General features: G+C 37.9%; 1 protein-coding gene across 1 annotated transcript in view; it reads left to right on the top strand.

Moving 5' to 3' along the window:
- Nucleotides 1-24099, top strand: part of LOC143859123 (FG-GAP repeat-containing protein) — a 43838-nt gene extending 19739 nt beyond the window's left edge. Inside the window, exons 6-13 of the mRNA XM_077369805.1 lie at nt 1599-1694; nt 6733-6828; nt 11479-11532; nt 11625-11828; nt 15438-15563; nt 19594-19659; nt 22294-22593; nt 23286-24099. Of these exons, the coding sequence (XP_077225920.1) occupies nt 1599-1694; nt 6733-6828; nt 11479-11532; nt 11625-11828; nt 15438-15563; nt 19594-19659; nt 22294-22593; nt 23286-23759 (1416 nt within the window). The 3' untranslated portion in view covers nt 23760-24099. The remainder of the gene's footprint in view (nt 1-1598; nt 1695-6732; nt 6829-11478; nt 11533-11624; nt 11829-15437; nt 15564-19593; nt 19660-22293; nt 22594-23285) is intronic.
- Nucleotides 24100-24876: the final 777 nt, after the last annotated feature.

Here is a 24876-nt window from a genome sequence, read left to right as displayed (position 1 = left end):
ATGAGCTTACGGAGGGTATCCAGGACGAGGTGTCGTGGTGTATGTTATTTGCAGATGATATAGTATTAATCGATGAAATCAAAGCAGGAGTAGATGCTAAGTTAGAGTTATGGAGAACTGCTTTGGAATCCAAATGTTTTAGACTGAGTAGGACTAAGACAGAATATATGGAATATAACTTTAGCAATGTAAGGAGGCGGGACGAGGATGTAGTAAATATGACTGGACAGGAGGTACCTAAGAGGGATATCTTTCGCTGTCTTGGTTCAATTCTACATAAAGAGGGATTGAAGAGGATGTTAACCATAGAATAAGAGCAGGTTGATTGAAGTGGAAGCTTGCCTCGGGAGTTCTGTGCGACCGTAAAATCCCTACCAAGTTGAAGGGAAAGTTTTATAAGCAGCTGTGAGGCCAACCATGTTGTACGGCTCATAATGTTGGGCCACCAAGAAGCAGCATGTGCATAAGATGAGTGTTGCGGAGATGTGAATGCTTAGATGGATGTGCTGCCACACAAGGTTAGATAGAATTAAAAAAGAAGACATTTGTAAAAAGGTGGGGTTGGCACCAATTGAGGAGAAGATGAGAGAGCACTGCTTAAGATGGTTTGGACATATCCAACGTAGGCCTTTTGATGCTCCGGTGATAAGAGGTGACTCGTGCCAAATTGATGGAGTAAAAAGATGTAGGGGTAGACCGAAAACAACTTGGGTAGAAACAGTGAGGAAAGACTTGATAGCTGGGAACATAAAAGAGAACATGACCTTGGATAGGATAGAATGGAAGAAAATGATCCACGTAGAAGAACCCAACTAGAGCCAGGATTAGAGCCGGGTAGATTCCTTCTTCATGAATTTTTTCTAAAGGATTCATTTAGCCGACCCCAACTAGTTTGGGACAAAGGCTTTGTTGAGTTGAGTTGAGTTGTTGTTGCATCTTCTTCAAACCTTCGTGGAGAGCCTTTACTTCAGCTTCTCTAGAATCGGTATGCCGGATAGGCCCGGAGAAGGTTTGATAATATCTCCTTTATCGTTTCTAACAGTTCCACTTCCACCTAGATTGCCTCTTGAGCTTATGTCAAAGTTTGGTTTAGCCATGTTAGTACTTTGTTGAAAACCTGATTATGTTTCGATCGTAACTGGTGACTCATCAACATTTTCCTTTGGACTTTTTTGACATGACAGAAGCCTACATGAGAATTCCCTCAATTTTTATAATATTTATTACCCTACTAATATACGTTTTGCATCTTGCTATCTTTCCTCATAGGGTAAGTAGTATTTTCTGTAGGTATTACTTCAATCTTGATCACTATTAATAAGCTACTGGAGTTCATTTAGCATTCTCATCATCAATACAAGACTTATTGCTGCTTCCTGCGCTATTTTCTCCAGTCCTCTAAAAATGCCTTTTCCGTTAATTCTATAGTATCTGGAAGTTGATTTTTAATAATAAGTCAATTTCATGTGTCCGTATGTTGGAATGACAGTCACTTAACACACACACATATATATATATATATATATATATATATATATTTTTGGAAAGAGTCACTGAACACAGTTGCTTAATTGTATGTTATTTTTCTTCAAGTGTAGGCATCTGAGAACTCTGGAACTGTGGATTTACGGCATTTTGCATTTTATGCATTTGCCGGTCGCACTGGCACACTGCGCTGGAAAAGAAAGAATGAGGTATTTTTTGTTCCTATCTTCTATGCTTGTAAGTTTGCTTTCTTTGATATAGGCAGTTTTACCTTCGTAATAGCTTTGGAAGTGATTTTTGTCTGGGTGAAGAGTTTATGCTTGTTATTGCATTGTATTTCATAGTGTGGATAATGTGAATCTTGACAAGTTAACTGAGCTATATGTTCGATTTTAAAGTTACTGAGCTATGTGAATCATTATCAGTGTAATTATACTCTGTTGTGAGTTGTGACTTGGTGCAATCTGGTTCGATGATGGTTTATTTCTCACTTGGGCTATCTATAATCACTAGAAAACACCTCCTAAAATTGATTTTTCTGAGAGGCTATTGCAATATATCTTGTTTTTTTGAAATAGCAATATAATAAGAGAAAAGAGACCGGGAAGGGCCTCAAGAAAGAACAAGAACACAAGAGGGAAAAACAACAACAAAAAAAACCTCACGGAGGGAGAAAATCAAACCACTCCAATACATTCCTATGAACCTCAGACCTCGCAAGAGAATCTTCTTCGGAATTTGCAGATCCCCCTCTGAAACACCATTTGCAGATCTCCTAAGATATATTGCAATATATCTTTGTAGATCAACATAGTAATTATAGGAATCAAAAGGCGCTCAATACTTACCAGAGGGGGTCTAAAGGCACTGTAGGATCAAATTATCTGTGGTTGGCATGCATTTGGCATGAGGAGTGTTTAGTTGGAAAAAAGTGATGGCAATCCTATTTCAAATTAGGGGGAGCACTAAAGTACCTTTGGAGTGTCCTTATATAGAGCAGCCCATATGTTTTAAACGCTTAAGTTTCCATGGGCCCACTATCTATTTGGTTTTGATTAGAAGTTATAGTTTGTAGGGATTTCTAGTTAAGTTGTGTTTGAAGTTTGTGTTGGATTAGTATTTGGGTCTCATTAAAATTGGTGGATTTTTTTTTCGAAAATTGGTGGATGAAACCTTGTCAAGTTAGATTAGAAGCCAAAGTCTTAATAGAATTAGGAAGTTATTTTTTGGGGAATGATATATTCACCCCCTTTTATCCTCTGTCACTCCCTTTACTCCCCTTTACCGGTTGTGAAGCTTCGCAATCGGTAAACTCCTATCTTTATCTTCCCACGCAACTCCCTCCCGCCTCTCTCTCTCTCTCTCTCTCTCTCTCTCTCTCATTTTATCCAGCAGTTTCCTGATTATGATAAGGCAGAAGGAGAAAATCTTCTCTTGATGCAACTTCATCTACTACTGCTCTGCCACAAGACAGCTCTTTGTCGTTTACTTCGACAGATAAAATTGAGCTTAGAGATCACCCGGTTCACGATTTTAGGCTATTTTTGTTGTTCCTTCATCACATAGAAAAGGATTCCCTGACCATCTCTCACTTCCCTTTGCAAGTGCGCATTCAAATGCAGTGGGTGAAGGTAGAAACCCGAATCACGACATCAGCGATTCAGGTGTTATCTCTGTGCCCAAGACTCTGCCATTTCTTATTCTTCATAAACATGTATTTCCGACTGATTTTCACTGGCTGATGGCAGCCCAAGAAGAGCCATTCAAAGCCTTACAAAATACCGAACTCCAAAGACAAAAGGAGAAAAAAGCCCTCTGCTTCATGGTTGAACATGAAAACCTCGAATCCGTCAGTTATCTTCTTTCTTTCTTTTTTTCCTTCTCCATTTTACAACAATATAAAAGAGTGAAAAAGGAGATGTGGAACAATGAAGGAGCCATTGTCAGATTCACTGCAGACATGTAACCATCCTAAGCTACATGGTTCCTCCGGCGACCAACATCGGCACATGTCACAGCTGTTCATTCACTTCCGTATAATACCATCACGTGAAGCAGCTGCCCTGAGAAATTGTCGGCAAAATGTGGAAACAAAGAGCAGTTACAGGTTAGCGCACCACGGTCAATGGTGTCTCAGGCCATCATCTTTGTTTCCAAATCAAAGTAGCCATGGACGGTTGGGCCGTATGATACCATCACGTGAAGCATCTGGCACTTGCCTTTACGACCTGACCATCGTCGGAGTTTGTCTTGGCTCCCATCCTCATCTCACTGATTCTCCCTTTAGTTGGCAAGGGCAGAAGAGGGCGAGGTGCTTGTTTTAATATCAAAAGGATGGAGTAAAGGAGAGGAGTTTACTGTCAACTGGTAAAAGAGGGTAAATGGAGGCGAAAGAGGAGATGAAAGAGAGCGAATTTATCATTCTCCATATGTTTGTCTATGAATTAAGGCGTTTGGCCTCTTTGAAGAACACACAATAGAAATAAGATTTTTGCTCACCATAGCCAAAGAGAAGGCCCCACGTTGGGTAAAAAGATCTCTCTCTCTCTCTCTCTCTCTCTCTCTCTCTATTATTAGATTTTTCTTTAGCCGCAAACCCTACCCCACAGCTACTTTGATGCAGATGCAACCCCTACGGCAAGCAGCCACAAGTCCCCACACACGATCCCTATCACCGCCCCTCCATCTCCTATTCCAACCTTACGACCACCTCTTCTCCACTCCCAACCTTACGACCACCTCTCCTCCCTCATTTACCTCCTTGAATCACCGAAACACAGCCTTCCCTCTCAAACCTTCGACTAGCAGCCCCAACTCCTCTTTCTGCCTGAACTGTCACCTACAAAACCAGAAAACCCCACCAGCCACAACTAGAAACCCACCCTCCCCACTGCTGGCCGACTACAGGTGCTACCCAGAAATCTCCACCTGATCTTCACCCCATTCCCCAAAACCCCTCCAAACTTGAGGGTTACGCTTTCCCAACACCCACATCCAACCTTATTCCCCACTAAAACTTTGAACTCTCTTCACCTTCATCTTTTCCTGATGGATACAGCTCCACCACCCCTTGGCCCGCATCAAAATAAAACTTTTGCAGGTCTGGAAAACCTGCAACAATCCTTTCTATTGAATTCCCCTTAACACCTGCAATAGTTCAGCTTGTGAACTGTTCCACGACTAAAACCTGCTTCCATCCTGTCCTTAATACCTTTTTTAAACCCCTTTCCCTTACACTTATAATCCTAACAGTTTCTTACTATAAAAAGGTCCTAGTTCCCTTTTATTACTGGGAACAGTCCTTGTCCTTATCATCCTAGTATAAACTTACTGCTTGAACCCTTTTATTTCCCTTCCTAAAACAGTAATCCAAATTCACATACAGAATGTTACCCAGATTTTAATTGGCCCGTCTAGATCTGTTATCCCCACCTAAACCCTTTCATAACTGTCCCGAATCCCTATTATTACAATAACCTAACTTATTCTTGTAGCCTACCTGAATTATATTTGAATGTAAACCTATAGAGAGACAGCTTGTGTTGGCTGTCTTACATCAAGTTGTATCGGAGCATATGTTTTACAATGGCTACTAGTAGCTGTAGGAGTGTAGCACTTACCAACAAGAACATCTTCAAATTTGGGGTTAGCAAAGTTGATTCACAATCTGACGAGATTACAGACCATGGAGCAGCAGATAGGGAGACTTTATACTTCTCCTACCTCTATGCTCGACCCCGCTGGAGGAACAGAGGATCTGACTGAATGAGATACCGACGGCGTTCCGGCCACACTAGAGCAATCTTGAGGGCCGCATGTGTACCAAACCCTGGGACTATCCAAGTGCCTGTTTCCGCAGGGCATGATCAGTGAGACCGACCTAGACACTATTATAGAGATCAAAAGAATGATATCACCAAGCGGGTCCGTGTGGAGGCATGAGAGTTTGGAACTGACATCAGTTCTGAGTCAGTCTTCGATTCGCTTGCTACCCTTGATGTACTTTGACTGGCACGAGATGTCAGAAGACCAGAGAGTCAGATTTGCCAAGATGAAATTGGTGGTCCACGGCAGAATTTGGTGGAGAAGCCTAGATACTGTGCGGGATGCCATCAGTTAGCCCTTTATGTACTATTGGAGGGAGATGAAACAAAAACTCGAAGAGAAGTACCTCCCGAAAGGGTACCAGCTAAATGTGATCCACTTGCTGCATTTACGCGTATGCCACACCGACCCTACCTCGGAATAGGTTGATATTCCAGGCCTGTTAATGAAGCATAGTGAGCCATCTAGTAACTCTACTTGAGTAGTATGAGCGTCCACACTTCAATGTGGTATGTACTGGAGGGTGGCACGGGGAATGTCGAAGGGGAAACCTAATACGTGCTCACTTCCGTGAAGGGCTTTACGATCATACGATCACCCTTCACCAGGGTATCCTGAGTTGTTAAAAGACGTGCGACAATATGTGCTACTAGGTGATTGATCTTGTTAAACCATTTTGGATAGTTGTCTTGCGTGTGATGATTTTTAGGTAGGTATTTGTTCTTATTTAGCATTTAAGTTTCATCAGAAAATTTTAATGCTTCCATAGACTTCCATGAACTTCTATAAACTTTAACGAAGTACTTCCACTTCTGAGGGGACTGAGGTCCAGATCGAAACCAAAGGTTATTTCCTTGAATAGAAGTATAAATCAACTAGAACTCTTTAAAATCTCCATGTGCTTCTGCTCACTGTGTCTTCATGCTTGACTGTCCAATCCCAAACAAAAAAACTTGAGAAATCTGCTGTTGAATTTGATGCTAAGTTGAATTCTCTTGAACTTTTAACGGGCAGGCCGTACAATCATCCCAAATAGGCGGGGGCTTCAAAGCTAGCTTTTGATGATTTCAAAAAAAATCTGAAAAAGTGACCATAATTTTCAATTCAATTTTGTAGAGAATATAAAATATCTCATCTGAAAAATAAAACTCTTGAAGTGTTTTTTCTCTACTAATGAACATTTCTTAAGGCTTTGGAAAATTTAAACATTGGACTGTATAGTTATTGAAGAATAAATTCTAGTGTTGCTTATCATTTTAGAGGTTTCTTGAATGATATCCACCATGAAAAATAAATACATGGTTGTGCCTCACTAGTCTTTCTTGATCTTTTGCTTATATTCTTTTCTTGATTGTAATATTTGTTGCGGTACTTCTCTGAGGTGACCTGAATTTCTCTGATATAATTTTTTTTGGTATTTAGAATATTCAGACGCATTCCTCGGACACATCACAATTGATTCCACAGCATAACTACAAGCTTGATGCTAATGCTTTAAATAGTCGTCATCCTGGAGAGGTATGTTTTTTTTTTTTTTTCATGGTTCCTGGAGATGTATGTTGTGAAAGCAACTTGTAGTTTGTTCACATGATAAGCTATTCAATTTACTACAGGATTTTTTCAGGTTTCCATTTTTTAAATTTCATTATGCTACTTAGTATTTCATATTGCAATTTTTTAAATTCCTCCCCCCCCCCCCCCCGGGCAAAAAAAAAAAAAGAAGAAGAAGAAGAAGAAGAAGAAGTTGTATCTAGACATGTAAAATGGGTTGTGTTAGGCTGAAGCACGGCACACTCTCTTATGGTTCTCTGGGTGGTGCTCACAAGACCTATGACCCCCAACGTACATTTGTGACACGTGGATGCAACCCAGAGTTACAGACCTCATTAATCAATGACTATCACCATGACTGAGACGACCAAATGATCCCAATTCCCACATATTCAACAACTCTGCCTGTTCTATGTTACGTATTGAATGCAAACTTTCAGCTATTTTCATTTTAACTGTACATGTCATAGGTCTCTGATTACTTGACTGGCATCATCTTAGTGAGATTTTTGGTTTTGTGGGGCATCCATTGTGAGACTGATCAATTGTCAGGTCTTGGCTCTCCCTTGTGTGCGATGATGGAGCCTAGAGCACCCTAACACAATTGGCATACGCAGTACGCACACACAGAGGATCTAATAGAGTGGCTTTTTACTTATCCAGAATAATACCAATCCAATCCATTTCATGAGTAAAATGTGAGCAATGAACCAATCAACAAAACTACAAGACACAAGAATTCTTATTCTACAGTCTACACATCACTTCATCCACTTCTATCTCATATTGATGATTTCCAAATTTTACAGGTCAAAAGTTTTTATTCTGGGCATGGGATCGTCTGCTTGGCAAACATGAATTGATACATTCTGTATTTTTTTTCATCCTTTTAGTAGGACTAAGGATGATCTCCCTTGATCTTCCAAAGATCAAGAAAATTGGGTATCAAGGGCCCTCATTTCATCAAGTCTAGGAAACCATACCATGGATTTATTTTCATTATAAATTTCCTTAAAACTAAAGTAAAATATTTTCCATGAAATTGTGTGAATCCCCCAACCCTCCCACCACAATGTGGACGAAAATTCCATAGGGAAAGCTGGGTAATTAATGAAATCTAATCTATTTTGAAAATCTTAGAAAGTTGACTTTTGGAGAGTTGATTTTGGAAGAGAATAATTTATGCCACATGTTTTTGGCATGTTAGCTAAAATCCAAGATTTAAATCAAATTGGAGGGAAAATGAAAAATGAAAATCTTATCACAGCTCTCTTCTAATTTGAAAGTTATTAAATCAATTCAATTAGAGAGGAGAAAATAGAAAGTGAATAAGGAGAGGAATTTAAAAAAAAAAAGAAGGAAAGAAGGATAAAAAAAAAAGAAACTCCTTGTTCTTTTGCGGTTCGACCATCTCGGTTTTCCACTTCTTTCATTGCTACCATTCAACTAAAAAAAAAGGATAAAAAAGAAACTACAAACCATCTAAGGGATGCAGGGTTCGGAAATTCGTCCCATCCATTCTTGAAAAAAAAGAAAGAAAGAGAGAGAACATGGGGATGGGTCTTGCTTAGAGTACGAGTGCGGTGTTCTTTGGATAGGCTGCTTAGCCATCGATGGGTGATACTCGTCCAGTTCATTTATGTTTTGAGTTAGGTCAATTAATCTCATTTCTCTTTCCTTCAAAAAAAAATATTTAGCATTTTACTCATATGAGTTCTATCTAGTTTCTCTTTTTGGTAGTGATCTTGGTTTGTGGATTTCCTCCAAAAATTCGTGTCGTTACACTTTGAAACAGCAACTTATTTTCAACATAATGCTGTTTGCAAATGCCTTCCAGATCTATTTAGCTAAAGAAAATAAAACTGTCTTGAATTATGAATTAGGTAAAAGGGGGAGGAGATGTCGAGCAATGAAAAGAATAAATTAAGATACATAATTATAGGAGGGGTATCTTTTACCCAATACTTACTATATTTGATTTGTCGTAGATAGTTATAAGAGGGGCATCTCTTACTCAATACCTGCTCTATCAGAAAAGGAGTACCAGAGATCCCCCCTTAGAATTAAATGCATGGAGACGCTTTGACAAGGAAGGGGCGCCCCATTGGATCCTCATCACTGAAGTGCATTTGTCATTCCTTTAAGTTTACATTTTTCAGGGTCATTAGTTAGAAGCAAGGTTTTAAATTTCGGTTTCGGTACCGATTTCGGACCCCTCCGAAATCCTAAATTTTGGGCCGAAATTTGGTAAAAATTAAAAAAAGATTATTTAATCATTTTGAAATTTCGGCCAAAATTTTGTAGCATTTCTTTTTTTTTAAAAAAAAATTATCTTTTCTAGAAATTTCAGCCGAAATTTGGTGAAGTCCGAAATTCCGGATTTTGCCAAATTTCGGTTTCGGTCTCCACCGAAATGCGAAATTTCGGATTTCAGCCGAAATTTCAAACCATGGTTAGAATCAAGGTTTTAAATTTTGACCGAAATCCGAAAATTTGAAATTTCGGTCGATAACGAAACCGAGATTGATTATACCTGAAATCGTAGTTTATTTCGGCAGAAATTTCAAAATTTCGTTTATCCTGAAATTTAAGGGATTTCACCCAAAAATCTGGATTTTTAATAATTATTTAATATTATCCCGAAATTTCAGCCGAAATGACTGAAATTTCGGTCGAAATAAAGTAAGAGGAAAAATAGCCGTCGAATAGATTTCGGCGGATTTCGGCCGAAATTTCGAAATTTCGGTTTCGGTGAGGACCAAAACGCATTCCGAAACCGAAATTTGAAACCTTGGTTAGAAGCATGGTTTTAAATTTCAGTTTCGGTACCAATTTCAGACTTGGCTGAAATCGAAATTTCGGCCAAAATCCTGTAATAAAAAAGTTTTATGTTTTTTCTTTCCCAAATTTCGGTAATTTCGGCCAAAATTTCGGAATAATACTATATATATTTAAAAAAACAAATTTTCTGAATTTTCAACCTAAATTTCGGAAATTTCGGCCGAAATACGGTAAACCCAAAATTTCGGATTTCATGAAATTTTGGATTTCGGTCGAAATTTAAATCCATGGTTAGAAGTGCACTTGGTAACGTGTGGTGGATCGAATGGGACTCCCTTGTCGTCTAGGTTTTAAATTTCATCATTCAAGAATGTGTGCCCGTGCAATGTGATCAGAATTCCTTTTAGGACGCTTGTGGTTCCTTAGCTTTGAGTCTTTATATGTAAATAATGCAGCGTTTTATGCCGTTTAAAATATAAAAAACATTTAGCACCTTATTGTAAAATATTTTCTTCCATTATAAATATAATGGTAGAGGATTCCAGAAACTATGTGTCTTATCATCCTTAATCATTGAGGTTTCCAGGATATTGAATCAGTCTCTCATTCTAGCTTATTATCACCCTTATTATGAGGGTCTAGATCACTCGATGGACTATCCATCATATCTAGAATTATGATGAAGTAGATAATTCTTGCCTTTTTCTGGCACTAATTCTTGCCTTTTCAGCCACTTTAGTGCCAGATTTTGTGTTGCAATTCTGATAAATACACACGACAAGCAGTTTTTGTTTGAACATGGAAGCTATCTTCAACAAGGAAGCCCATTATATGACAAGGATATTTGGCTAGTTTTTCATGGCATTCTGCCATGGGAGAGCTTGTGGTGGAATTTCTTAGTTCTTTTCTCTCGAGCATCTTCAACTAACTTCCTTAGAATATTTTTCATTATTGTGCCGTTTGTGCTTTTGCCATATGCTTTTTCATATCTTTTAAAATTTCAGCTGTGAGGCCAGCCATGCTGTACAGCTCATAATGCTTGGCCACCAAGAAGCAACATGTGCATAAGATGAGTGTAGCGGAGATGCGAATGCTTAGATGGATGTGCAGCCACACAAGGTTAGATAGAATTAGCAATGAAGACATTTGTAAAAAGGTGGGGGTGGCACCAATTGAGGAGAAGATGAGAGAGCACCGCTTAAGATGGTTTGGACATATCCAACGTAGGATGCCTTTGGATGCTCCTGTGAGAAGAGGCGACTCGTGCCAAATTGATGGAGTAAAAAGTGGTAGGGGCAGACCGAAAACAACTTGGGTTGAAATAGTGAGGAAGGACTTGATAGCTAGGAACATAACAGAGAACATGACCTTGGATATGATAGAATTGAAGAAAATGATTTACGTAGAAGAACCCAACTAGAACCAGGATTAGAGCCGGGTAGATTCCTTTCACCTTCTTCATGAAATTTTTCTAAAGGATTCATCTAGCCGACCCCAACTAGTTTGCGACAAAGGTTTTGTTGAGTTGAGTTGAGAAGATGCTAAAATCTAATGGTTGAAAGTGAAACAGAATAATTTATCAAAAATAATTTGGCTTCATATCAGTGAGAGAGGTTTATGTATGTCATTATTGACTTATGATATTTATTCCTTTTACCATAAAGTTCTAGCCATGTTTTCATTTGGTCGTGTTCACATGAAATACCAATTAGTTTACAAAATTGATACCAATCTGCTGCTTCATATTATTATTATTCCTGTATGCAGAAGAATTTTGTTGTATATTGAATCTCTTCTTGGGAAAATATAAGCTATCTGATACATGTTTACTTGCAGTTTGAATGCAGAGAATTCCGAGAATCAATTCTCGGAGTAATGCCACATCACTGGGTAATCATTAGCGACACTTAGCTATCTCCTTTTTCAAGTTTGCATGTTGCTTGGAGATGTATTAGTTAATGCTGATAGTACTTTATAATCAGGATAGGAGGGAAGACACATCTTTTAAGTTGACACACTTCAGAAAGCACAAAAGAAAGTCATTGAAGAAAATGCCTGCGAAGGGGACACCATTCTCTTTTCACGTTCCTGAGGAAAACCACCCTCCAGGGAAAGACTCAAGTAATAGAATTCCACAACTAATTGGAAAAGCTGCAAATTATGCCGGTTCAGCAAAATCGAAAAGGGTACAATTTATTATTCATTGTCTGCAAGTAAATTATTCATTGGTGTTCCATTTCATGTTTTGTATGGATACAAATTTTCTTTCATTGTATGAGTTGGATAAGGAAATAAATGTTATCAAGTAAGATTCATTGCAATTTGGATTAGAGTTTAGACGCCTTCAAGGCTGTCTTCTTGATTTCTAATGTGAAATCTGTTATGTATTGCTGATACAAAATACATATTACCGATATGCCTGATACGATTCCATTACACATAGAATAATTTCTGATAAATAAAAATTAATTAGAAATGAATACAAAGTTCACTTCAAACAACAATAATTCAATAGTGATATACTGATGGGGAGTGATAAATCGACCCCCATATATCTTAAATCGGCCCCCTATGTGTCTTTCTCTCTTATTTCTCTCTCTAACCCAGAGGTGAAAGAGACACATAGGGGTCGATTTAAGATATATGGGGGTCGATTTATCACTGCCCTATACTGATTAAAGTTTGCAGTACTGGAGTGTGAACTTTGGACCAAATAACCAATTACCAACTGGAAACTACTAAGAAACCATGGAAACCCATTCATCAAAATATATCATACAGGTAATTATAGTTACACAAGTTAGCTCTTCAATTCAACATTGACCTGGGTGGAGGCTGATAATCACTTTTATTGTAGTTGCCTTGTCTAGTTTTATATGCATATAGATGTCCTCCATAAGAACCATCCATAGCCTCCAATGTCCATGGAAGATGGAATCTCTTGAGTACCACGCTGTCTGCTGCCCCATTCCTACGTATATCGTAGCCAAAGGGCTAGGGATGAAATTGGTCATAGCTCTTAATGGGACCACATTTGAATGGTACATATCAATGGTGAAATTCACCCAATCATTGGAACCTCACAATATCACCACTGCCCCTATCATGTTTCTACGACTCATGATACTCAAGTTCACAATCATTTTCTTTGCTCTTGCTTTGCCCTTAAATGTCAACATGTTTATTAGTGAGGAGTAATCACCTTGCATATGATACTCCTCAGCTTCATTCCTCTTAACCTCACCACCACGAATAATGTTGTGATCATTACTAAAAACTTTATTGCACGCTCTATATCCGATGAATCAATAGTAAATTTTCCTCTTTTATGATGTTGATATTGAGACTTGGATTGTGATTGTTGGTGAGATTGAGATCACCTCTTCTATTTCTGGTACTTGGAGGACCCTCGTGTCGATTTTGACGTGTTCCCTTTTTTTATAATTGGCTGTGGCTACATTTTCTTTACTTCCATCAACTTCATCTAAATTTAGCTAGTCATGGTTTTCACTATAAGGTAGGGACCTCCTTCAGCCAATCATGGGTTTGGAAGCGAGGTTTTAAATTTTGGTTTCGGTTTCTATTTCGGTCGGCACAGAAATGTAAACATTTCGGTGTCGGTTTGAAATCTGGTTGAAATCTTGTAAAACCACGGAAGCGTATAGAAACATATGAAAATGATGAAATTTTAAGATGAAACTTCGGGAAATGTCAGAATAAGCACAAATACATACTTAGAAAGCATCACATAAGCAAGAAAGCCATCCATGTAGCTTAATCACATCGAACACCGACAATTCAAAAAATAAATAAAAAAACCACATTGAACATGTTGTGACATCCATCGCACCTTTCCGAAATAGTAAAATCAATAAAGATGTACAATGTAATGAAGTATAATGACGGGTCATCCCTCCAAGGACCCCAACTTTATGTCATTACCACAGAGTTATGAGGTGGTATTGGCTCCATGCCCGATCTGTCATCCCATGCATAAGATACAATTACTTTGTTATGTAGTTCGATGGTGTTGCCTACTAAATATCATTCTCTACATTAATGAAATCTCCTCCACCCCAAAAAAAAAGGAAAAAAAGAAAGGAAAAGACTCGGTCTAGAGACAAACCAACTCCCCACTGATTTCTCCTCATGAAAACCTTTCCCAAGGTGCACTTCGTCATCAACCGCCTCATTAGACCTTGGAGATCACCATCGTGGCTTTTGCCTTGTAAGTAGGTCTTCTACCTTAATTTCCATCCTCCATAGAGGTTTTCTTGAGGACCATCTTGATAGAGGGTATGAGGTTGTGTGTAGACATCACCTGACAATGATGGGGATGTATGCTTATTCAAAGTACTTTTTGAAGATTGTAACGATTCCAATACCGTCCTCTGTTACTTTGGAGACTTGTCATCATGCTGAGCATGTTGTAGTCTTTTAAGTATAGATAGCTTTTTTCCCTAATCTGAATATTATGGTCACATGGTCGCTCCTGTACCCTTGAGTTGTATTGGATTTACAGAGCCTGAATCCGAGCATCATAGAATTTCTTACTTTAGGAGAATCTCTTTACTAGTTTTTTATTACATGCATAAATGGATGCATAGATACTCATACAGATTCGATGGGGGACCATCCGTATTGAAAATTAGAAAAATGGGTGAGGTGGATATCCAACCTTAGTTTAGGGTTTATAAACATAGTTGGAGACACCATCCTCCATCTCTCACTTCGATATGGTTATATGATGGCATCTCTAGATTTTTTTCCAGATCGATCCAGGCTACAGAGCGCAGGTCCAGCACAGATCCAGTTTCAGGCCTCGGATCCAGCGTGACCCCATTTCTCACGCTTGTCATTGACGGTGTTGATGTTCTAGTCATTCCACTAGCCCGTTGTCTGGAGCTCAAGATATTACTAGATCTCTTCATGTTTAGTGCACTAAGAACATCATGGGTGTAATATTTTTTGTGTCCTATGTGTTTAGTGTGTTGTTTAGGTGGCCTTTGTATTCTTATTTTATCTTATGCATTTTAATTTTATTGTGTCTGCATAACATAATTATGTGTTATAATGTGGTTAGAGTGTCATGTGTCCCACTCTTATTAAAGGACAGTACCCATTTATGTAACTACCCATCTTTCCTCTTTTCTTGCAGCGTGTCAAACTCTCATTAAATGAGAGCACCCATGTAGTTATACGGTTATACACATCTCTTATCTTCTCTTGCCAGTGTTCAACTCTCTTTATTTATATGCCCATCTCTCCTCTTCTCACGAGTCCAACTATCATTAAAGGAGAGTACCTAGGTAGTTATGTAACTTTCATCTCTCCCCTTCTCTTAAGAGAGGGATCTTTGTACATTATTTTTAATTGATGGAATTATCAAGAATTAGAGCATTGTGGGCGTGATGCTTACTCTCTCTTCTTAGTGTGATGCTTGGGACCCTTAAAGGTGTGATGCCTTTTAGATTTATGGTGTGATGCTACAGATTTATGTTTAATCCCGTCCGATTCCCTTTGTTCTTCAATCCACCAACATTTTTTTGAATCTCGTCTTTAAGGAGAAACTGTTATTTTGATACATTTTTCGTATGTTTGGCGTCTCTGCGATCCAGTTACTGAAGCTAGAGTGCTAAAGTTGCTGTTGGAAGTATTTGGGTTTTAATTTTCAATTCTTTTCCTTAGTTATATGTTGTGTTGACCTTACAGTTTCTTGTAATTTGTAAATGCAGTCAATGTATGCCTCTAAGATTTGAGCACTTCTTATGGCATGTTTAATTTTATCAATGCAGAGGTTGCCATATATTCCTACGATAACAAATCATACTCAACTTTGGTGGGTTCCAAATATGATTGTGGCACATCAAAAAGAAGGAATAGAGGCTGTTCATTTGGCGTCTGGACGCACTGTTTGTAAGGTAATATACCAAAGTATCTAGATGTTACCGGTCTTTTTCATTTTCCATATACACCTCATGTTGAAAAATGTCACGTCATTTGAGAATTTTCTGGTTAAAAAATGCAATTCCTTTTGCCTAAGAGATAGTGAGTATTCTTGCACATGCATTTGTCCTTTTTTCAAGCTGTGAGATTTGGCATCACATAATTATTAGTGTTGAAGTTGAGTATAATTGTAAGTGTTGAAGTGATCCATATTTTCAGTTGGAAGGTCCTTTGTGTGGGCAACCATGAGGTTGTGGATTTGAGGCAGCTTACCTACCAGAAAAAATGGAAATCTGTTTTAGATTAAAATTGAATATACAACGAGCATATTAATCCATCTCAAAAAAAAAAACAAATAGCAAATTAATAATTTAGAATTTACTTCCTTTGATATTAAAGTAGTTTCAAATTTTGATCAATTACATATGTAGTCATGTCCCCTTAACGTAATTACCTTTTTGAAGAGTTCTCGAGTGTCAAAAGTATCAACATTGTAACCTTTTGTGTAAGCAATTTCTTATTATAAAACCTCAATCTGAACTTTTTCAACAAATCTGCTTCATTTTATCTCCTCTCCAGCAGGGATCAAAAGACGAAACTCTTTAAATGCTTGCACCTTTTCAAGTTTTTTGCACTTGGGTTTCATTTCGTTTTTTTTTTTTGGTGGGTAAGCTGGGATCGAACACATGATCTCAGGGTGAAAGAACAAAGTCTTCACCAGCTGAGCTAGATGCTCAACCGCTTGGGTTTCTTTTACTTCATTCATTTGTTATTTTGTTTTTTTATTTTTCATTTTCATGGTAACTGTAAAACTCCTTTAATATAGAAACTATTTTAACTTTTTAAGCCTTTTTCTTCTGTAACGAAATAAAATAGGAAAAATTTCAAAAGTTTTTCACTTATTTGCTTTTCATTTTTTATTTTTTCTGTTTACAGCTTCCATGCGAATCTTGATTTTGAGTAAATCTTGAAAATTAAACTTGCTGCAACCATGAACTCTGCTCTTGTATGATATGCGCGGCTCTCAACTATTTAAGGTTATAACATGCAGGGTAGTTGATATCCTGTTATATTTCTCCGTCTGAACCCTGTCAGCGAGTCTAGAATATACTTGTGAAATTAAGATGCCAGTTCTGGCTGTTTTCCCTCTAAATTTAGTGAATACATCATCTTGCCTAAAATTTTCATTTCAATACTACACATCATAACTTCCATGGATGAACAAGTGGATTCTGATCATAGCCTTTTTTGTAATGTCAACAAATAAACAATCAACCAATAACTTTCCTGCACTCTTTTTTTTTGTCTCCTCTACTTCCCTGCCATAGTTAGCAAAACTCCGTTTCAAACGACGCTTTTTTTTTTACTCCGTTTAAAACTTTTAGAGAAAAAAAACTTCATTTTTTGTGGAAAACGTGTTTAAAACACTTTTTAGACATTTAAAATGCATTTTATTCAACTTTCCAACTTTACCCCCACTATATTTTGTAAATGACAAAATTTTAAACCTATTTTTTGTGTTTCCATTTTTTGACTGTGTTTTTTTTTTGAGCCAATACAGTATTAAACTCGAATTTTCCCGTCCTGTTTTTTTGGCCGAATCACGTTTCACTTTTTTGGCGCTATATCACAATACTTCTTTTCCCGTCCTGCTCATCTCACTTTCCCTCTTATGTTGCTTCTTCTTGGCTCAAATAAGGACCCTTGTAGACTTTTTTTGGGGCTATATCGCAATACTTTAATTCTTGGGCACACTTGTTCATGAAATGTGGAATGGGACAGTTTTCGGTAGTGGGAGTCAACCATCTGAGAGAGAGAGAGAGGCCAGACCAACCCCATTCTTCCTGGTCTGATCCGAATGGTTATTTCTGAATGCATTGATCCAAATGCTAACAAGAATCAAAATCTACTGAAGAGACTTCTTGTGAATGGCAAGACTTTGTATGGCTAAGAAGTTTGTGGAGAACCTCATAGTTATCCGGTGGCATAAATTTCTACCACTTGTGATTTTTCCCATCAAATGAAGCACCCATTTGATGGCAGGGCCTCTATTCCTGCTTGTTATGGCCCACGCACCTTTTTTTCCACATAATTGTGCTGATGTTGCCCGTAACTAAAAGGGATACGGGAGCATACCCTTTAAAAAAAGGGAGGTTGTGCAGGCCCTAAATGTCATTTATGTACATGCCTACTTGTGCCTTTTCCGTCCCAAAAAATCTGTCATGATAGTTCAGAGTGTCGTGAAATCACGGATCATTGTACATAAAGTCTTTCCATTCGTTATGTCCTTGGTTAGAACCAGTTGAGGCGTGATGATTGAGGCTCCATTGCATCGGGTGACCGAGTATGCAATCCTATCAGTGCAGATTTCCCAGCAGCACCAATAAGTAAAATACGAATCAGAGTTATGGCATTCAATCTCATATTGCTAGAAATCTAAGAATTTCTGAGGCAGTAGCACGAGCAAAAATAGTTCAAGAAGGAAGCTGTTTCCGCCAAGTCGTCTCCTATGCCGCTAGCTTTGCCCCGCTTGGACTCTCAACACGGTGGAGGTTCTGTAGCGCATCATGAGCATCGGGCAAAAGGCGGGGCGGTTGAGCAACTCTAGCGGACTGTCCGACCTTATATTCCAGAATCTTGCCCCCTTCAATCATGATAATGGAGCACTTTATATCCCGACCTGGTTGCCGCTATTAGATCTTCTGTTGCCAGCAAACATTTCAGGGCCGTTTGGATACACGGATTTTAGAATCCAGGTTTTTAGTTTGAAAACAGTGTAAACGAAGGTTCATTATCAAGCTGCTGTGTGCTGTCGTGACAGCGTTTCTTGGATTTTAAGTCAGAAATTCAGGTTTTAAAAATCTCTCCAGCATACTGAGATTTCTAAAACCTGGAAATATGGGAGGATCCGCTACACTCTTGCTGACGGAAAGAAGGGTGAGAAGTAAAAAACAAGTCAAAAACAGCGGCTGGTCTGCTTCTTCTCTTTTCTCTCAGCTACAATTTTGAAGAAACCCTGGATTCTAAAATCCGTGTATCCAAACGGCCCCTTCTAAGTTCCCTAAAAACCCGAATTTTGGAAAAAAACTAATTTTTTTAGTGAACTTGAACCCTCACCAGATTGGGGAAGGTGAAATTCCTCAAATGTCCCTATTGTTTGATAGCTGAAGTGCCAATGCGTAAAATGTCCCATTGGGCCTTTTTTTGTTGTTGAATTTATTGGGACCTCTGTTTTGCCTGAAATACTATCATGAATGGAGCTTAACTTCTTCTTCTTCTTCTTCTTCTTTTTGAAATGGTGGACAGTAACTTCTTTCAGCTGGTTTCGTCTTGGATAGGTTCTTTCTGTTGGAATGAGGAACACTAGAACAATTCTAAAATTTTCTATTGCGTGTTCTGATGTGGTTTTTTGTTTCACTGGCCTTCCCAGAACAGAACATTTTTTTTTTTTCCACCCAGAACTGAATCAAATTGACAACTATAATTCATAGGGGAGGTCTATAAATGGTTGTATTTATCTGAAAATTCGCGGGGGCTTGTCTTATGGTGATCATCTCAATTTTTCCTCTTGGACTGTTTTTGCTGTTACGGTGGTTCCCATCTCAATCTTTCTTCTTTTTCCTCTTGGACTGTTTTTGCTGTTACGGTGGTTCCCATCTCAATCTTTCTTCTTGGACAGTTTTTGCTGCCTTCCCCTCATGGCTAAAATTTATGCATGGTATACATGAGATGTAGGATCTATTAAAATTATTTTTAAATGCAATCAATCATCTTTAATATGATACGTCAATCGTACATATATGTGTGTGTGTGTGTGTGTGTGAGAAATATTTAATACATTTTTCATTTGTTTATGTAATTTTATTTCTGATGTTACATCTGAAGCGCCAATGGGGTTTTCATTTCTTTATATTGTTCACTATGCAGTCAATTATCCTTAATATTTCATGTTATATAAGGACTTGCGGTGTGATGGGAATTTTATTGTATTGTTTTAATTCCCAGCTTCATCTTCAAGAAGGTGGCCTCCATGCTGATATTAATGGAGATGGGGTTCTAGACCATGTTCAGGTGCAAACTCTCTTAGCTTCACTATGTCTTTCTTATTTGATTTTCATGTATAATTTTTTTTTTTGCAATTGAAGTGATTTTCATGCATAATATTTCCAAAAAATCCTCTTTTATAATTCAAAATAGAATAGATCAATTACTAAAAGTTGTTACTTCTATTATACATGTAGAATATAAAGAAATATAGTTTGTGAAGTAGTTTAAGTCTTAGGGTGTTGATTCTTATCCTCCATCTTTCTGTGCCAGTTGAAGTTTTTGTCAGTAAGTGCTGGTTTGGACATTATGGATGTTGTTGAATACCATTTCCTCAGTATTCCTCACTATATTATTATCTCTTGATCCTTGATTCGGGGTACAGTAGGGTACTGAATTTTTAATCAATTATCTTCTGATATTGTGAATACTTTCTCTCATCGTGGGAATTAGATAATCAGGACCCTAAAACTAGAACAAAACTGCCTAGTGATTTCCAGTCTTTACATACTTGAAAGTGAATGTGTATTGGTTTTGAGGAGCCTCAGATAATATGGACGCCTAGGATCGGTACTTTCCAAAAATCTCGCTTGCATTGAGTGGGTAATGGCCATATTGGGTGTTATGGTGCCTTATTGGCACTCTCACCCGTATCAACCAATATTTTATTGGTGTTGAAAATCGATTGCGTTCTTTATGGTTAAGAGACGTGCCTACTTTCCATTAAACTTTACTCTAATTGAGAGTGAAAAAGACAAACTGAAGAATGAAAACGACAAACTGAAGCCAAAGCTAATGGAGACAAATTTAGATTTTTTTTGTAATTAATGCTTTAGTTTTTTTTATTCCTTTTTGTTGGTTTAGTTGTAAACCATCAAACATGTATATAATTCATTATAAATATATGTTTTTGGTCTGATTTAGTGATATTTGGTTTTCATTTATGAATATATCTAGGGGACTGATATCCTCGCAACCATATTTTGATAATGGGACAACTCACCTTGTTTCAGAGGCTATTACAATTCCCAAAGAGCTCTCATCAGCCAATTAGAGAAGTTTAAAACAAAGTGTGTCGTCCCATTATCAAAGCATGGTCACGCGGACATCAATAGCCTATATATAATGTATTGTATTTTCACTGTTTGATTCATCTACATTTTTTTTTGTGAATTTATGCATCTATTTGCTTATTTTTCTTTTGTTTTTTTAATGTCATTTTTTTTCCTTTGTTTACCTTTTTATCTGTCACTCTTTTATATTTTCATGTTTTATTTTACATATCATTTAATATCTGTTCATGTTTTTTTTTTTTTTTTTCATTGAGCTAGACAGAAATCCTTTAGTGTAGTAGGCTTGTCGACACTTCAGACACATTACAACTTACGTTAAAATTATGCGTCTGAAACAATACTGATTTGAGTGAATGAGCCCATGAATTAGAGGGATCCTTTGGATTCATGACCTGTTGATGGGAGTTTATATGTAGTAATCCGTGAAGATTGCATGCACCCAAATTCGATTGGAAGGGGTTATTTGTCCTTAATTGATGTGGACTCATGATATATGTATGCACCTTCGTTCAGTTTAGTTTGCTTACGAGCGATTTCTCTCCCTTAATTGAAGCAGTTGCTCCCTTGTCATGTTATGATCGTTTGAGCTCTATGGATGTGTGGAGGGCGGCCTCCTTGCAATGTTTGATTGGTCCACTAATGTAGATAGAGATTTCCCTACGATACGATCTTCTATCTGAGTCATTTGGAGGGGTTTGTTCATTATTAATAAAGGTGAACACCTCTGTATTGTTACACTTATGGCCTTGGTAGGCTGGCCTTTGGGTTTTGGGCACACAGCTATTTTCATTTGATACTTGCTTAGTTGATGCTATTAACTTCAGGGGTTGTCCACTAGAAGAGAGCTTAATCTCTGTCATCTTGTAATAATTGGTTTTGACCCACACCATAATGTAGTTATTCTTCTGAAATGTCCCTTTGGAGCTTGAGCTTTTAAGCTAAATGGATACCTCATTGGAGAGTGGGAACTAGTGGTCTCCAAAATTCTATATTGAATAGACAGGAGCATTGTCAACCCCAAGAATCTTTGTAACATCTTTACGTCTTTGATGTCATCTGGAAAATTGTGTACTTTTTCCAGAATGTGGTTGGAGACTTTTTTTTCCACGATTTATGGTTAATCCTAAGAACTTGATATTAGGTCTTGTTCTAATACCGATCTCTCCACAATATTTGTCTGGAATACACTGCGCTGCGGCTTACATTAAAAACTTGTTTGTTCATTTTAAGAAAGATAAAGCCGTAAAGAAAATGCTCCGAGTTTAGCTTAAGATGATCTTGTCACCCTGAGGGTGCAGCCTAGTTTGGTTGCCTGATGGATATATATGGAAAGAAAATAAAGCATGTGTTTTGACACAAAACACATTTCTTCTCAAGAACCTGCACCTTACAGGTCTATACAGATAACTGATTTCATATCCCTTACTCCCAGAAGATTTCTTTTACAGGGCTTCTACTTCTAAGATATGCAGTGAGACCAACTTATTTCTTTGGAATTCCTGTCTAAACATGTACTATTCAAAATTAGAAGCCACATTTTGCAGGAATAGAAGGTTAACAATGTAACTGAAATTCTGTTATTGTGTAGGTGGTAGGTGGAAATGGAGCTGAGAAAACTGTTGTGAGTGGATCTATGGAAGTGCTAAGGCCCTGTTGGGCGGTCGCAACATCTGGTGTACCAGTTCGAGAACAACTATTCAATGCTTCTATTTGTCATCATGCACCTTTCAACCTATTTCAACATTCAGACTTTGCAAGAAGCTATGGTCGAACCATTGATGCCAGTTCTCTAGAGGTAGCAACACCTGTCCTTGTACAACGAAAGGATGGTCACAAGCATAGGAAGGGAAGCCATGGTGATGTTGTGTTCTTAACCAATCGAGGAGAGGTATGCCACTAGTCTGACCTCTTGCTCCTCCAGTTCAGTGTTACCATATAAACGGATCATCATAGCCAAACGTACCCTTTCTACTGGGCATAGTAAAAAAAATTTCTCAGGAATTTCTCGGGTAGGGGTATTACGGGATATTTTATTTTATTTTTAAAAAATTTCGGGTTTATAACGGGAAAATATTGGGAAGACAAAATATTTCAAATATATAAAAATATTAAATTTAAGAACAAAGTTAGGAAAGGGAAATGATATCAGCAGTTTAGCACAACCATGTTTTAATAGTTGCACGGTCCCAGCTTGTCTTTTCTTTTTTAATTGGCTTTTTTGAGCCTTTTGGGAACTGTAATAACCTTACGACAGCTCTTTAAATGCTATGCTTTAGTGAAAATATCAAAACATGGTAGTGCTGATATCATTTCCCTTAGGAAATCACATAATATCGTGAATTTATCGTGATAAATATCACGATAAAAATAAAATATGAATATATCCTAATAATTTTTTAAAATCTCTGGAAAATTTTGGGATTTTGGAGCTTTTATCAAAAGTCACAAAATATTTCATACAGGAGATATTTGTGACTATGCTACTAGATGTAGTCAAGTGGCCGTTTCGGCTCATTCTTAAATTGTTTTACTTCCAGTTATTCTATGCATTGATGGATCAAGCCCTTGAAATGTTTCTAGGTTACTTCTTACACACCAGGCTTGCACGGCCACGGTGCTGTTTGGAGATGGCAACTCTTAACGGGTGCAACATGGTCAAACCTTCCATCTCCACTTGGGATGATGGAAGCCACTGTAGTGCCCACTTTGAAGGCATTCTCTTTGCGTGTTGGGGACGAACAAGAGGTGATCCTCGCAGCAGGAAATCAAGAGGCAGTAGTATTATCTCCTGGTGGAAGCCAGTTAACTTCAATTGATTTGCCGGCATCTCCCACACACGCCCTAATCACTGTTGACTTCTCGAATGATGGGCTTACCGATATTATTCTTGTAACCTCGAGCGGAGTATATGGATTTGTACAGACCAGGCAACCCGGCGCCCTTTTCTTTAGTACATTGGTGGGTTGTTTGATAGTTCTGATGGGGGTCATATTTGTCACGCAGTACTTAAGTTCCATCAAGGGGAAACCTCGAGCTAACTCCGATTATAGGTGAAAATACCTATTTTAACGTATACTTGATAAGGTATTTAATGTTGATTTTCTGAGACAGTTTCGGCTCGTTAGAGAGGATGACTGCCATGGTTAACTCATGAGGGGTTCTTACCATGGTCGAGCAGAATGCGGAGAGGTTTGGATCACCATTTCCCCAGTGACCCTTGTTCTTCTTCATTGGAATGTTTTATTACTGTGATGGGTCTGGTTTAGAATTGGTTCTTGGACTGATAACATTCTGTTATGTACAATTGTAACCTCTTTGCATAAGAGTGATGGAAAGAAAGACCATGTTGCCATATAATTTCTCATAAAAGGAAATCATTGACAGTTTCCTTGCTTGATAGGTGGATACAATCAGCAGGATGATTTTGAACCAGTTGTTTTGATTATCTTAAAGTAATTCGCCCCTTTTCCTCCCTGGGTTACTCCTAGTATAAAAAGAGGAGGATGGCCTCGGGAAGAAAAGGGGCTTGATATCATTCCCCCCCCTGTTTGGATTGCAAGAAAATATTTCTGACTGAAAAAAGTTCCGTGGGAATTTTTTTCTTGGTAGGATTTAGAAGGAAATGATCCGATTATGGTTAATTTAGAGGGATATTATCATAAATTGGAGGCCCCAATAGGTAAAAATTGAATCGGGGTCAGTTCATGTTATCTTCTCTCTAAAAAAAGGTAGAATTTAGAAATATTTTTCCTTTTCAAACTTTTCCAAAATTTTCTTTCAATCGAAACAGGGAGTAAGTTCTTGGGAATAAGTTGTGAATTATACCAAAAAATCTTGGTCTCAGAAAGCGAACCAGAGCAAACTCGCCCTGTTAGGATTGAAAGAAATATATCCCTTTCAGGTTATTTAGAGGGAGATGGTACTGTTGTGGCTGATTTAGTGGGTCATTTGTTCTAAATTAAAGGTGCCTCTAAATAAAACTTCAACTACGTTGGTTCAAGTTACCTTTTCATGTGTAATAAAACAACGGAACAGCAAGAAATTTCAGAAAAAAACCTTTCTTTCCCAAACAGATTTTCAGGGCTGAGAATCTCGACAATTAGTACATCATACTGTACCGTAATACTTACTATTCATGGGAAATCTGTAACGAAATGCCCAAATTACACCT

This window comes from Tasmannia lanceolata, unplaced genomic scaffold, assembly GCF_043159265.1.
Source record: "Tasmannia lanceolata isolate RefF3 unplaced genomic scaffold, GAP_Taslan_0.1 ptg000029l, whole genome shotgun sequence".
In the NCBI taxonomy this organism is placed as follows: Eukaryota; Viridiplantae; Streptophyta; class Magnoliopsida; order Canellales; family Winteraceae; genus Tasmannia; species Tasmannia lanceolata.
This window is presented reverse-complemented; position numbering and strand designations above follow the sequence as displayed.